The 15,760-nt window shown below is 51.0% G+C and overlaps 1 protein-coding gene across 1 annotated transcript in view; it reads left to right on the top strand.

Annotated features, from left to right (window-relative positions):
- PBK (PDZ binding kinase) overlaps positions 1-15,760 on the top strand; it is a 130,952-nt gene that overhangs the window by 102,438 nt on the left and 12,754 nt on the right. The window contains exon 9 of the mRNA XM_086928045.1: positions 2,788-2,961. Within this exon, the coding sequence (XP_086784171.1) occupies positions 2,788-2,961 (174 nt within the window). The remainder of the gene's footprint in view (positions 1-2,787; positions 2,962-15,760) is intronic.

Raw genomic sequence — 15,760 nt, forward strand, 5'->3', positions numbered from 1 at the left:
GTACGCATCCAAAAATATGGGGGGGAAAAACATTCTACTACAGTAGAAAACCAAAAATGCATTGTTCGGGATTATGTGGCAAAATATAGTAGTGCCTGGCTTCCTTTGTGGATCATAACCAGGTAGATGTTGGTGGTCGGTTCAAGTGGAACGATTTAAGAAAAATCCTTTTATGATTAAGGTTGTTTGCGGGGCAAGATGGTTATTTCGGTTAGACCTTGCACATTTTTTCCTGACAAATTCCTGGTAAGTGAGCAGAGAGGGTGCCACCGAAGAGCACAGGTTTCAAACTCGTACATTTTATGAATAGATTTCTGTCATGGACCTACCCAACATTTGTCTAGTCAGGGAACCAGTTTTACCATTTGCACACATGCCTGGATGCACTCTGTGGGGTTCTCGAGATGTCTTTACTGCTTTATGTACATGTTCTTTATAGTGCTTACTTGTGGCGAGGTTGATGCCACTCTGTAGAAATTTAAGCAGAGCCATGCTACGCTGCTCTTGCTGGGCCAAGCTTACCCGGTATAAAAAAGTATCAAATTCCAGAGCTTCTATAAGAGCCTCTCTTTCTGTCGGCGGCAGCCATATAATAGGTGCAATAGCCCATGCAAAGCTTTCACAGCTTCAGGGGCAACAGTGGAGCAAAAGGTCAGCAGTGGCTGCAGCCTACCTCCCCCTCTCCTGGTAATAGAACAGAACCTTTTTATTTCCCCTTGGGCTCCTGGTAAGAGGTTGGGGAGAGAAAAAGCACAGGACTTGATCGCCAGTTTTTGGACTGCTGCCATTCCATTACTGTCAAGCGGTGACGCTGCAGATTGATAATTTTGGCTATGCCCTGCATTTCCAGGGCACTCCTTCCCATATCCTGCTGGTTTATCCAGCTGTCTCTACAGATAACTCCAGTATCCTGTTTAGAGAGTTGTTGGCTCTGCTCAACATATATTGGGTATGGTTGAAGTTCCATTTACTTCAACCCTGAGAAAGGTGGAGTCTGTGACCGATATCAGACCCTGAGTGTTTAACTTGTTCCTACAGAAAGAGAAGTTCATGATGCTATCCCTTGTTCAGATGTTGCTGGCCTATGTTTGTGGAGACTGGGTGATGTCTTGCAGAATGCATACTTGCATGTACCTATCCTGCGGTCCCACAAAAAAATACTTCATACTTTGGGCAATACTCTGTATCAATTTGCTGTCCATCCCTGTTGCCCTACATTGGCTTCTCTGGTCTTTATGAAGCTTATATCAGTGGCTGTGGCTCCTCTTCGCTGGTCTGGGTTTATTACTGTACCTAGGCACCTGGTTTCTGAGGACTGGGCCACATTTGCTAGTGTTGGCTCACCTTCAAAGGTTAGTGTTACTTTACAACACTAGGTCCAAGTCTCACCCCTGGATTGGTCTTCATATGTTTGATTTTGAACGCAGCTACTTTGAAGGCGATTCCTACCCCTCAGCAAGTCAGGAGGGATTCAGGTTATTATCCCAATGGTTCATGTGAAAGCTATTCATCTTCTGTCTTCAGATTTGCAGCTCCTGGGTCTGTTGACACCTTTCGCTCTAACACATGAGGGCGATCCAGGAAACATGTCCAGTCAGCACTGGACTGTTTTTCGGAAAAGATCATGTCGGAGGCAGCTTCTCTGAAGTGGTGGCTGACGGACAGCAGTTTGACTTGTGGCAAACCCTTCTGCGCACACCTGTCATTTGCTATGTTAGTGGCCTTTGCATTGTCCATCAGTTTGGCGGCTCTCTGGACATGTGAAGATTTGGGGTCTTTAGTCCCAGTTAGAGCTGCACGACTACAAACCTGTTGAAGCTGCATGTGAATCATCTGTCCTGAAGGTGTTTTTGCTGTTGATCGGGGGAGGTTTCTCCAATTATTTATCGACCACATGATTGGCATGGGCTTGCACACTCTGTTTAAGCGGCACTGAGTCTGGCACTGGTTAACATGGAATGAGATTTAGTTGGCAGCTAATTATGTAACAGGCTCACTTGATGTCAGAAAGAATGATTTTAATAAGGGTTTTTTTACCAAACACGAGTTTGGCATAGATTGCCTGGGTCACCCACATGTGACCCAGGCAATCTGCCCTTTGGGACTTTTCCTTAGTGTGATATATATATATATATATATATATCTATATATATATATATATATAGATATATATAGATATAGATATATATAGATATATATATATATATATAGATATATATATATCGCTCAAACTTCCTCGTCAGCTAAGAAAGGTGCAGCACTCTCGGGTGAAATTAAATTTGTTTATTTATCAGAAAGCGGAGCGGGACGCGTTTCGACGATTGCCTTTCTCAACCGCTCTATATCTAATATATATCCATTGCACCTCTGTGGAAGGCCACTTTAAGCTGGTGGACAAGCGCAACTAATTGCCAATAGCCAACAAGGAGAGATTATTAGTCAACTGACCTGATCCGCAATGTGATTAACAGTCTCAAAGCAGTGGCTGGAGGAGGTTGACCCAAAGAAATCGGTGGCTCAACTAAACTGATCCAAAGTCTCTTGGGATGTATTGCTTTAAGTTATTTTCATGAGATCTTGCAGAAAGCCAGACCTAAAATTATCCTCTATGGTGTGCTCATAATTTGGATAACTGAGTATGTATCAATGTAGGTTTCATAGCTAGGGTTTGGTTTGTATTTGGATGTTCCCAATTAAGTTTATTTAGAGAATGCCTCCATGTTTATTTGTTTCATATGATCAATTTGAAATTCACTAAAGAGCTATGTTTGGGTGTTTCTCTTTCAGTAAGTGATCCTCAGCTGCAGTACATTGGCACAGAGCCATGGAAACCTAAAGAAGCATTGGAAGATGATGGTGTCATTACTGATAAATCAGATATTTTTGCTTTTGGGTTAACGCTATGGGAAATGATGACACTTGCCATCCCGCATTTAAACTTGCCGCCTGAAGATGATGAAGGTGAGATAGCTAATATTCAGTCTTTTTAAGAATAGACGTGTACTTTTGTATTTTAAATGATTTAAAACTTTTGCTGACTATTTTACCTAACTTTCGACTGAGAAATTCTGTTATTTGTAAACTCACATTTTTTTAAATAACTCTTATTAGCCAAGTCACTTGCAATGCATCTCGTTTGACTGAAAACCGAGCAGTGTAAATTTCTTTCAAAAGAAAGAGCACACAGACTTTACAAGAATAAATATGGACTATGCCATTGTCAGAACTGTGGAGCCTGCCCTATCCCATCATGCACAGCACAGTCATTCAGGCTGTTCTTCTTACTGAATAAGGATCTGTCAGAAATGGGGTTATTAATTTTGTAAAGGATTACCCCACCAAATCAATAAACCCACACTGGTTAGGTCAAGACAGTTCAGATAAAATCTTCTCAACCCCTGGTATTCCCCAGAGAAGTGTGTGCTAAGTGCAAGTTTTGTCAATTTTTTAAAAGCGAAGAACGTGGCATAATAACATTCCAAATCGATTTAGATGAATAGAAAATTGTAATTCGCAAAAGGACACCAGGATCATCAAAATAAGTCTAGGGGAATCAGAACTATGAATTTTGAAAGATTTAGGGCAAAACATGCAAAGAAAAAATAACGCGCTAGTTAAATGCCACTGCTGCAATTGACTGGAGCTAGGAGTGATTTCAGACTTACCGTGATAGAGCCAAAGTCGGCTCTACTAAGTGGTCATCCTGGTCAAAGCTTTTACGTTCTGATTTAGTCTTTTTTATGGAAGTCAAAATCTACTAGCAGGTAAGGTCCAAGACTGGCCAGCAATTGTTCCTCTAAGTCAGATCCGTCTTCTTCAAGCTCCGATGAAGCACTAAGCAGGACAAACCTAAATTTCATAGCTGGCGAGGACACTTTGCGAGTCCCATAGATTTCCCACCTTACCCTCTTTCAAAGTTTGACCATCGGACGTAATCTGGAAATCAAAATCCTCCAGCAGGGTAAGCCTGGAAACCTTAGCCTGGCTACACAAAGCCCAATACCTATGCCGCAATACCCAACTGACCCAGTTTGTATTGTAGCATAAAGCTCTGAGTGGGATAAACCTGTTTTTCTTGCCTGCCTGTGGATGTGACCTCCTTGGGCACACTTCCGCAACTTGTCCTAGTCCTCCGGAGTTTGAGAAAATGACTGAACCCAGAATTTTGAAAAAGTTGAGACCAGTTTCACACGATCAGTTTGACGACCCTTAGCTATTCAGGGCTAGGCAACAGGTCCCTCGCTAGACAGGCCTTCTACAGGGTCCAGTCCTGAACAGCCATCTAGGTCCTCCTGGGATCTGGAGTCCTTGTGCTTTTTGTGTGCATGAAGCATGAAAACAGGAGGACATTCGTTTGACCCTTGGAGAGCAGTTCAATTCACTGGGAGCCTGCAGGAGTTAGGAGTCCTAGTGTGAGTCCTCTTCTTCTAGCAGGAGTTTGCTGTCATCAGAGCCCTCTTCTTTAGATGGAGTCTTCCCATGTCTAGGAATGCTCTGAGATGCTGTTGCCAGATTTATTCCGTTACCGAGCCAGTGGCTGGAAAATTCTACATCCCAATCTGAACTATTTTCATGTTCCCCTGCACCCCCTTTGTCTTACTGTAAAATTACTCCATAGCCTGTGTTTCAAAATGACAAAACCCCACTGCCACCAGGAAAGCCTGTCTTTAGGTCCTAAGCTACCTCCCTATTCAAATGAGCTCTCCTACCTGTTGACAGGGTAAAACTGGTTTTCCCTCCTACTGGCTGTCTGGGAGAGTCTGTGAATAAATATAAGCCCTCAGTGGCATCTCCAAGTCAAAGGAGGTAGTGCTAAATCTGCCGTTTATTCTGCCAACTGTTCTTGTCCACTCCCAAATATCTAATCTGAAATGGACTGTTAGTTGTAGATTCCTTACCTTATAATTTCCCCCAGCCGTTAGTCTGGATCCGGAGATTTTTTCTTTAACAGTACCCCTGAGTGTCAGTAGGTGGCATTGGTCGACTCTGTGTTTGCCATCGTGGTCGCCGGAATGACGTTGTGGTGCCTACCTACACACCGCCCCTGCTCGCGGACGTCAGTTCTTTCTTTATCCGCAGCAGCCTAGCGCAGATCCAGAGAGAGCTACACCTTAGCCGTTTTTTTGGCTAGCTTTTTGTCGACTTTTGTCAACATCTTTTTGAATCTTGGACTCCTGGTGCGCAAGGGATGTCCCAAAGCCGGACCAGCTTCAAGCCCTGCGGTTCCTGTCACAAGATGATGTCTGTGACAGATCCTCACCTTGTGTGCTTGTGGTGTCTGGAGCGAGACCACGACCCAAAGTTGTTTTCCGACTGCCGGGCCATGTACCAAAAGACTTTGCAGGAGCAATCCCGAAAGATGTTGGAGGTCCGGCTGTCTGCTCCGCGTCGCTCCCGGTCTGGTTCAAGAGAAGGTCACAAGACCGTTCTCCGAGCCCCCACTCCTCGTCACACTCCAAGTCGTCAAGATCCTCTAGTAAGTCTAAGCACAAGAAGGTGAAGAAGCACAAGCAATCTTCGCCTTCTTGTTGGTCGGCTGACGCCAAGCTGGACTCTGAGCGTAGTCGCTTAAAGGCTCCGTCTTCGGTGCCTGAATCACGGATGACTCTGTACCTCCCACCCTTTCCGGGAGCCGGAGCATCCCCTATCCAACTTCGACAATTCTACATGGCCTTACACCTCGTCTTTGTGCAGATTCTGCCGGCGCGGGTCGGTGGTCCTGGACCTTCGAAGCCGGAGGAGCCCTGCGGATCCAGGCCTGGATCCGGATCGATGTCGGTCGATCTCACTTGACCTTCCCTGGCACCGATCTCGACGGCAACGCCCCCGGCTGACAGTCTCCATGCTCATCCCCAGTTGGACATGGAGCCGGACTGACGTCGGAGGGTACTTTTGTTCCCCTGTTCATCCCTGGTGTTCCCTATTGACCAGAGGGTGGTGATGAGGAGTGGGAGGGGGTCGTTGGGCCCTTTAACTGACCAGCTGGAAGAACCAGACTTGCAAGAGGACCTGGGTGAGGCCAGTGGTCTGTACACCTCTCCAGACAATGGTTTGCTTTCTCCCCCCCACCATGGATACGGAGGAGGGTGCATCCTATGCTTTGGTGGTGAGAAGAGCGGCCGAGGTCTTGGGCCTTGAGCTTCCTTCAGTGGCAGTCAGGACTAACCTCCTGAAGAGGTGCTTAAGCCTGATGCTTCCTCTTCTGAACCACTCCTGCTATTCAATGAAGCCCTTACTGATGTCCTCCTGGGCAGTTGGTCCAAGCCCAGCACAGGGGCTCCTGTGGAGAGGATGATTGCCCACCACCACCGTCCCGCCCTGGGTGACCCAGTCTTCTTGACCCAACACCCTTACCCTGAGAGCTTGGTGGTCCAAGCCTCTTCTTATAAGGGTGCATTCCCTTCTGATCCCCCAGATAGGGAATCCAAGAAGCTGGACCATCTTGGGAAGCAAATGTTCTCTTCCTCCGCTTGGCACTGTGGTCGGTGAATACCACGTGTCTCGTGGGCCAATACTCCCAATCTGTCTGGGATACGGTCGCGCAGGTGCTGCCTCAGTGCCCGAAGGAGGCCCGGCCAATTCTCTCCCAGCCAGCTGCGAATGGGAGAGATGAATCCAAATTCACCAATCGATGTGGACTGGATACCACCGACTCATTGGGCAGAACAGTTGCCACGTTGGTAGTCCTTAGGCGTTACACCTGGTTGAATTCATCTGGCTTTTTGGGGATGTCCAGTTAACCCCTCTGATGGCCGTAGTCTTTTTGGCTACGAAGTAGACTTGCCGCTTGAGTGTTTTAAAGATTATCAAGCTACGGCTAGATCTTTAGGCCTCACTGCGCCTTCCCATCCACTCAGTCAGCTTTTCGTACCTTTCGTGGTAACGGAAGGGATGCCCAACCACGTCACGGAAGGTGCCTAGCCTCTGTGCGGCGTTGGACGTGGGACCCAGCCTCCTCGTGGGTCTGGGAGCCGGCCGGCCAGTCCTTCAACCCCCCAGCCCCACCCCGTGCCTCCGCTGCCCTACCCCTCCACCCCCCACAGCCTCCAAACCTTCCGACGTTTCAGGCCTATCAACGGCCAGTTGGAGGCAGGGTTCGCCATCACCACCTCAACTGGCAATCCATCACATCTGACAGGTGGGTTTTGCAAATCGTCCGAAGGGGCTACTCCCTCCATTTCGAGACTACTCCTCCCTCCATGCTACCTTTTTACGATTGCATATCGGAGGATCATTTGGCACTGCTCTGCCAGGAAGTCTCAGCTCTTTTGGCTATTGGAGGGTCCCTCCACCAGAAGTAGGTCATGGTTGCTATTCCCGCTACTTTCTGGTGCCCAAGAAGGACAAAGGCCTGCTTCCTATTCTAGACCTACGGGCCCTCAACCGCTTCCTCCGGAAGGAGAAGTTCAAAATGCTCATGTTAGCTCAGGTCCTGTCTGCCCTCGACCCTGGAGACTGGATGGTAGCGTTGGACTTGCAGTATGCTTATTTCCATATTCCCGTCCTGCCAGCCCACAGACATTATCTACGGTTCATGGTGGGCCACGAGCACTTTCAGTTCACTGTGCTCTCTTTGGCCTTACCAGTGCCCCTTGGTGTTCACAAAGGTGATGGCGGTAGTCGCAGCTCATCTGTGCAGATCCAGTTTCCCCCCATCTCGACGACTGGCTGTTGAAGGCAGGCTCACTACAGATGGTCATCTTCAAACTCCAGACACAGCGGACCTCCTGCATTCGCTGGGGTTAACTATAAATGTGCCGAAGTCACACCGGACTACCTCTCAGACGCTCCCTTTCATCTGAGCTGTTCTAGACACAGTGCAGTTTTGGGCCTATCCTCCCAAACAGCAAGTCCGGGATATTCGGGCTATGATACTGATGTTCTGTAGTAGGGGATCTCTGTGTATAGTCATAATCTAGTGAATAGTCCCGCCCATGTGCGTGGACCCCGGCAATCAAAAATAATCTCTTAAGTTGTCAAAAGAATGCAGGAACTGCAAAGACACTTAAGAGAGAATTAAAGACAAATAATGCAGCCTATATCCAAGGCTACACTGTCCAGTACTTCAACTAGAAATTCCACCAAAATTCACCACACACAGCCCAGCCTGCTAGTTTCTACCATAGAGAAACCTGCCTCCCCAGTCAAAGACCCAGGAATGATAGAGAGGAAGGTAGGGACAGACAAGCCCCATAGGCTGCCATTATGTGGCTTAAACAGGATACTGTGCCTTTAAGAGAACCTTCTAGACTTCTCCCAGTATCCCAGAATGCATAGCAGGTCCAACTTACTTTCAGTTCTTTTTTCCGGCTCCTGCTTACAGGACCCTGGCATTGAGCTCTCCCTTTTTCAAGGGTTTATTGAATTCGTTTTTGCACTTTTGTCTTTTAAAAGTGTTACAGTTTATTTCTTGGTGCTCTCCTCTCCCTTTTGTGCTGGTTTTTAGGTGTTTTGGGGCTCCAAAATGCCTGGCCTTTTTGTGAAGTGCCCAGCATGTGAGAGGAAGAAGGCCAAAAGCGACCCCCATGATGTCTGCATCGTGTGCCTTCCGGAGAATCATGGCCCTGAGGAGTGTGCTATCTGCCAGCAGCTTTCTGCTAGGACCCTCAGGGACAGATTGAAGATCAGGCTGGCTGGCCTGGAGGATAGGCGTCAACGTGCTGCAGGTGGGTCTGGGCAGCCTGGGAAGGATCCCTCTGCCTCTGCTGAGGCCCCTGGGGGGCTCCCCGGGGGCAGGAAGTCCAGCCAACGGTCCCATTCTCCGTCGACGTCGAAGGCTTCGACGACGGCGTCGAGAGGGATGACGACGGCGTGCTCCCCATCTCCCCGGGGCTCCGGGTCGAGACGGCGTGGCGGATCGACGGCGAAGGAGAAGTCGAGGCCGCCGTCGACGTCATCGTCTTCGTCGACGTCGACGTCTTCATACCGACGCCGAAGGCGCAGGGACGTGTTTCGGCGCTCGCCGTCGAAGCGGCACCGACGCTCGCCGTCGAGGCGACACCGTCGGTCGTCGTCGAGGCGACACCGCCGTTCGACGTCGAGGGGCTCCTCGACGTCGGGGACAACAAGGCGACGTCGACGATCGACGCCGAGGGCGGACCGCCCGACGTCGAGAGGGCGGCGTGAGAGATCGCGCAAGAGGAGATCGACGCCGAGGAGTCGACGTTCGACGCCGAGGATGAGAGGGTCGACGTCGAGGGGACGACGTTCGACGCCGGAGTCCAGGAAGCGCCGTTCGACGCCGGAGAAGCGTCATTCTGCGTCCAGCAGACAGCGGTCAGCGCCGAGGAGTAGATCTCCTTCTCCCAAACGGCGCAGAGGGGGCTCTAGCCCCAGGAGTCACGCCACTTCCGGTGGTCGCAAGAGGAAGAGGTCGCCTGCGGATGGGGATGGCTCCCCGCGACCGTCCCCTAAAGGGTCACCGGGCTCGGTGTACTCGGAAGTGTACACTCCATCTCGACCCGGGACTCCTCCTCCTCCACCCGTACCGAAGGAGGACCCTCCGCCCATACCACCACTTCCTAAGGGGGATTCTGATCCACCTCCGGTCCCACCTCATGGGCCCGCCCCGCAGCCGGTGGTCCCTCCGCCGAGGTCCACTTCGCTGCCGTCGCTGCCTGTTCCTCCCAAGGGGACCCCGAAACCGAAGCCCCGGGATGCTCCGAAGAGTCCCCGTGAGAAGCCACGGAAGACCCCTCCTCGCAAACCGAAGGAGCGCCCTAGAGCTGGCAGGTCTCGTTCTCGCTCTAGGCGCAGGTCTCCCACGAGGTCGAGACACCGCCATAGGAGGCGCGAATCTCGCTCTCGCACGAGATCTTTTGGGACCAGGGACTATTCACCTACGCTGTCGGGGTCGCCGGACACCAGAGTGTCCCCGATAGACGACCTGGTTGCCTTTCAAGACGTCCTGTTGCGGGGCGCGGCGAAGCTAGGCATTACACTGACGGTGCCTACTCCGAAGACGTCCGTCATTTTCGAGACTCTGCATCAGAGGCACATGTCTCGTCCCCTCCTGCCCCTGGTACCGGGCTTGGAAGAACCGGCTATGGCGCTGTTTCTCACCCCGGCTGTGACGAGAGCGGCCCCTTCCAGGCTACTAAAGAAATACCGGGCTCCCGAATCGGATCCGGCCTTCTTGAGAGCGGAGCCTCCGCCTGACTCCGTCATCGTCACGGCGGCCCGCAAGCAGCACGCCACCACTCCGACCTCCACGGTCCCCCCGGACAAGGAATCTAGGTGGATGGACTCGGCGGGACGAAAGATCTGTGGGACTTCCGCGACATCCATGAAAGCGGCGAGTGCAACGGCTCTGTTGGGGCGTTACGACCGCGCCCTCTGGGACTCCCTCGAGCGCTTTGCGGAGCATTTGCCTCGGGAGCAGCGTGAAGACTTCATGGAGGTCCTGAGTGAGGGTATGCTGGTGGCCAACCAGATAATCAGTGCGGCTGCGGACTCCTCCCTGTTGGCTGCTCACGGGTTCTGCCACGGGATCAACCAACGGCGCCACGCATGGCTCCGGCTGACGTCCCTGAAACCGGACGCGCAGCAGAGGGTGGCCAATCTGCCGTTTTCCGGGGAGACCCTCTTCGGGAAGCACGCTGATGATGAAATGGCCCGCATGAAGGCGGAGGCCGAAACGCTGACGGCTGTGGGCTTGGAAAAACCCAAGGAGACCAAGAAGCAGTACCGCCCTTTCCAACGGCGGTTCGGAGGTCAAGGCCGAGGACGGGGACAGGCTTCGGGACACTCACAACAGCAGCAGCAGCAGTTCCGTAAGCCGTTCCAGAAGCGGCAGAGGGGCAGAGGAGGCCAGCAGTCGGCTCCGGCGCCCAAGGGCCAGGCGGGGTCTAGGCCCTAGGAACTTACTTCCCCCGGATCCGTTACCCACTCCGGTAGGGGGAAGCATCCAACTTTTTCTGGCAGAGTGGAGAAAAATTACTCAGGACAAGTGGGTGCTGAATATTGTTTGCAATGGATACAGTCTTCGGTTCACCAGCCCTCCTCCAGCGATTCCCCCGGTCAGCTCGCAGTTTCAGCTGCGCGAGCTTCAGGCGGAAGCAGATATCCTGTTAAGGAAAAGGGCGATAGAAGACGTACCTCTGTCTCAGAGAGGAAGAGGTCTGTACTCCCGGTTCTTTCTGGTTCGCAAGAAGGACAAGAACGAGTTCAGGCCCATTCTGGATTTGCGACAGGCAAACAAGTGGATTCGCAGAGAAAAGTTCCGCATGCTGTCGTTGCACCAGATCTACCCTCAGTTGCAACAGGGAGACTGGCTGTGCGCGATAGACCTACAGGATGCTTACTTCCATGTGCCCATTGCTCACAAACACAGGAAGTTCCTGCGGTTCCAAGTCGGCACCAATCACTATCAATACACAGTACTCCCATTCGGGCTGAAGTCTGCGCCAAGGACATTCTCGAAGTGCATGGCGGTGGTAGCGGCACACCTGAGGAAGAACAAGGTGTTCGTCTACCCTTACTTGGACGATTGGCTGATCAAGGCATCCTCCTTCTCGGAAGCGCGAGCACACTTCCAGAAGACGTGCGTTCTCTTGAACAAGCTGGGGTTGCACATCAACCTGGCCAAGTCTGTTCCGACTCCGGTCCAATGCATACAGTACTTGGGAGCCTCCATCAATACGCTGTCAGCAAGCGTGTCTCCTTCGGAAGAGCGACGATTATCACTCCTTCGGAAGGCTCAGGCTCTTATGACGACTCCATCTACAACAGTGAGGACGGTGTCTTCTCTACTGGGATCGATGGCCTCTTGTATCTTCCTGACGCCACACGCACGGCTGCACATGAGACCGTTGCAGGAGTGCTTGGAGGACCAGTGGGATCAGAGGAAAGGATCTTGGGACGACGAGATTCGCCTATCGCTGCATGCTCTTCAGTCCCTGAAGTGGTGGTGTTCGGCGGAGAATCTCCTCAGAGGGGTTCCCTTTCACAAGGACATTCCCACGCAGACGGTCGTGACGGATGCGTCTCTTCTGGGATGGGGAGCGCACTCCGGGACTCTGCAGATTCAAGGCACGTGGTCACCGATGGAGGCCACGTATCACATCAATTTCCTGGAACTCAGAGCTGTCCACTTGGCGCTGAAGGCCTTTCTTCCGTCCTTCCGGACCAACTCTCTGCTTGTACAGACGGACAATACCACCACGATGTATTACCTCAACAAGCAGGGGGGGTCGAGATCGCGCACCCTGTCACAAGAGGCGCAGACGATCTGGCACTGGCTCCTGGCCAGAGGACTGACGATAACGGCCACCCATCTACCAGGTGTGCAGAATGTTCAGGCAGACGCACTGAGCAGACTGCTTCAGGAAAACCACGAATGGGTCATAAACGACGAAGTACTAGGAGAAGTCTTCGCAAGGTGGGGAACTCCAGACGTAGATTTGTTCGCCACCGCCGAAAACAGCAAGTGCAGAGACTTCGCCTCCAGGTACTTCCAGCAAGGGACGCTGGGGAATGCGCTATGGATCGACTGGACGAACAACTTTCTGTACGCCTTTCCTCCCATTCCCCTGATTCCGGCGGTGCTCATCAAGCTGGCCCGGTCCAGGGCTCGGATGATACTCATCGCCCCGGAGTGGCCCAGGCAGTGGTGGTTCACGGACCTGCTTCACCGGTCTCTCCTTCCTCACATTCGGTTGCCGTGCAGGCCGGACCTTCTCACGAAGTTCGGGGGACGGATGTTACACCCCAACCTATCGTCTTTGAGTTTGGCGGCATGGCTCCTGAGATAGTGCAGTATGGCCATCTTAATCTGCCCGATGATTGCATGGACATTCTGAAGGAGTCCAAGAGACCTTCCACTAGGACTTCATATGCTTACAAGTGGAAGAGGTTTTGTATCTGGTGCCAGTCTAAGAACCATGATCCTACGACCTGTAAGGAAGATGTCATCCTTCCTTACCTTTTACATTTGGCGCAGTCTGGCCTTAATGTGCATTCCATTAAGGTTCATCTGGCTGCATTGACTGCCTACAGGAAATGCCCTTCACAGACTTCTTTTTTCCAGATCCCCGTGATCAAAGATTTTCTGGAAGGATTGAAGAAAGTATTCCCTCCTGTCAGGCTTCCCTCGCCTTCATGGGAATTGAATGTGGTGCTGTCCAGGTTGATGAAGGAACCTTTTGAACCTATTCATAAGGCTTCGTTGCAGCACCTGTCCTGGAAGGCGGCGTTCCTCGTGGCCATTACATCGGCCCGCAGGGTGAGTGAAATTCAGGCGTTGTGTTGTAATGAACCTTATACTGTATTTCATGCTGCTAAGGTTGTTATGCGTACTCACCCTAAATTTCTTCCCAAGGTTATTTCTGACTTTCATGTCAACCAGACTATAACTTTACCTACGTTCTTTCAGAACCCTTCGTCCCCAGCGGAGAGGTCTCTCCATTCTCTGGATGTTAGGAGGGTGTTGAAATTTTATCTGGATAAAACCAAAGATATTCGTAGGTCTGACCAGTTGTTTATCAATTATGGATCGGTCAGGACAGGTCTTGCGACCTCTAAGCAGTCCATCTCTAGGTGGATTGTGTCCTGCATACAATTGTGTTATCAGAAGGCTAATAAGACCTTAGGAGGTAAGCCTAAGGCTCATTCCACCAGGGGCAAAGCTGCCACGACGGCTCTGCTCCGTAACGTGCCGATTGCTGAAATCTGCAAGGCAGCCACTTGGAAGTCGGTTCATACCTTTGCTAAGCATTACTGCCTGGACACTGACGCCAGGGCAGACGCTCAGGTTGGACAGGCTTCACTGCGGAATTTGTTCGCACAATAGTGGCATTATGTATTTACTCTCCACCGCCGCTTAGTTGGGGGATGGGCTTGCCATTCTATTCACTAGATTATGACTATACACAGAGATCCCCTACTACAGAAGGAGTAGTTTCTGTCCTGTAACTCCAGTTCTGTAGTAGGGGTATCTCTGTTATAGTCATAAGCGCCCTCCCTCCTCCCCGGTGGAGAATTCTTCATGTACACAATGCTGCAGGTCTGGCGTTGTATACGCCTTCAAAAAGAACTGAAAGTAAGTTGGACCTGCTATGCATTCTGGGATACTGGGAGAAGTCTAGAAGGTTCTCTTAAAGGCACAGTATCCTGTTTAAGCCACATAATGGCAGCCTATGGGGCTTGTCTGTCCCTACCTTCCTCTCTATCATTCCTGGGTCTTTGACTGGGGAGGCAGGTTTCTCTATGGTAGAAACTAGCAGGCTGGGCTGTGTGTGGTGAATTTTGGTGGAATTTCTAGTTGAAGTACTGGACAGTGTAGCCTTGGATATAGGCTGCATTATTTGTCTTTAATTCTCTCTTAAGTGTCTTTGCAGTTCCTGCATTCTTTTGACAACTTAAGAGATTATTTTTGATTGCCGGGGTCCACGCACATGGGCGGGACTATTCACTAGATTATGACTATAACAGAGATACCCCTACTACAGAACTGGAGTTACAGGACAGAAACTACTCCTTTCAGCCCCTCTCCCGGATTTCGGTGAGAATGACTCAGACTGCTGGGCCTTATGGCCTCCTGCATCCTCCTTGCTGATCATGCCAGATGGCATATGCGTGCTCTGTAGCGTGACCTGACGCTCCAGTGGGCGCAGCATCAGGGGACTCTTTCTGACTATGTTCAGATCTCAGATGGAACTGCAAAACAACTGCAGTGGAGGCTAACGAACCAAGATTGGGTCAGAAGCTGATCCCTCTCCTTTCCCTAACCAGATCTAACGATGGTGACAGATGCGTCACTCCTGGAATGGTTCAGAAAAGGGGGTGGTGATGGACAGAGTATCTGAATTAAACAGAACACTCGTACCCAGTCAACAGATCAGGGCTTGATCCATCACCGTTTTTTAGCTCACTGCACCATCCCAGCTCAGAACCTGGCTACATGCAAATTAGTCTGTCCCTGGCCCAGTGCATCATGGGAACAGGGCAGACCAAACTACCAAGCCAATTCTTTAACTGTGAAGGAAACAAGCTTCCGGGGACCGGTTTCTGGCATTACAGCCGTCTTCGGCCCGGCTTGCTTGAATCCTGATGGTGCAGTGAGCAAGGGACTCACATCTGAGTATACCCTTCCACGCTTATGGTGGACAAAACGATTCAGAAAAGGGGGTGGTGATGGACAGAGTATCTGAATTAAACAGAACACTCGTACCCATTCAACAGATCAGGGCTTGATCCATCACCGTTTTTTAGCTCACTGCACCATCCCAGCTCAGAACCTGACTACATGCAAATTAGTCTGTCCCTGGCCCAGTGCATCATGGGAACAGGGCAGACCAAACTACCAAGCCAATTCTTTAACTGGAAAGGAAACAAGCTTCCGGGGACCGGTTTCTGGCATTACAGCCGTCTTCGGCCCGGCTTGCTTGAATCCTGATGGTGCAGTGAGCAAGGGACTCACATCTGAGTATACCCTTCCATGCTTATGGTGGACAAAACGATTCAGAAAAGGGGAATGGGGCGGCCATCTAGGAGAGACTGTGATCAGAGGCGTCTGGTCTCAGTGGGAGTCTGGACTCCATATCAACTTTCTGGAACTCCGGGCGATCCAACTTGCACTGAAGGCATTCCTTCCCTCTCTAAAAGGGAAAGTGGTGCAGGTGTTCACAGACGACACCACCACCATGTGGAACTGCAACAAACATGGCGGGGTGGTGTCCTGGACCATTTGTCAGGAAGCTCTTCGCCTCGGGACATCGCTGGAACATCAGGGCAAGACCCTGGTGGTTCAACACCTGGCATT

This window comes from Lissotriton vulgaris, chromosome 6 (genome assembly GCF_964263255.1).
Source record: "Lissotriton vulgaris chromosome 6, aLisVul1.2, whole genome shotgun sequence".
Lineage (NCBI taxonomy): Eukaryota > Metazoa > Chordata > Amphibia > Caudata > Salamandridae > Lissotriton > Lissotriton vulgaris.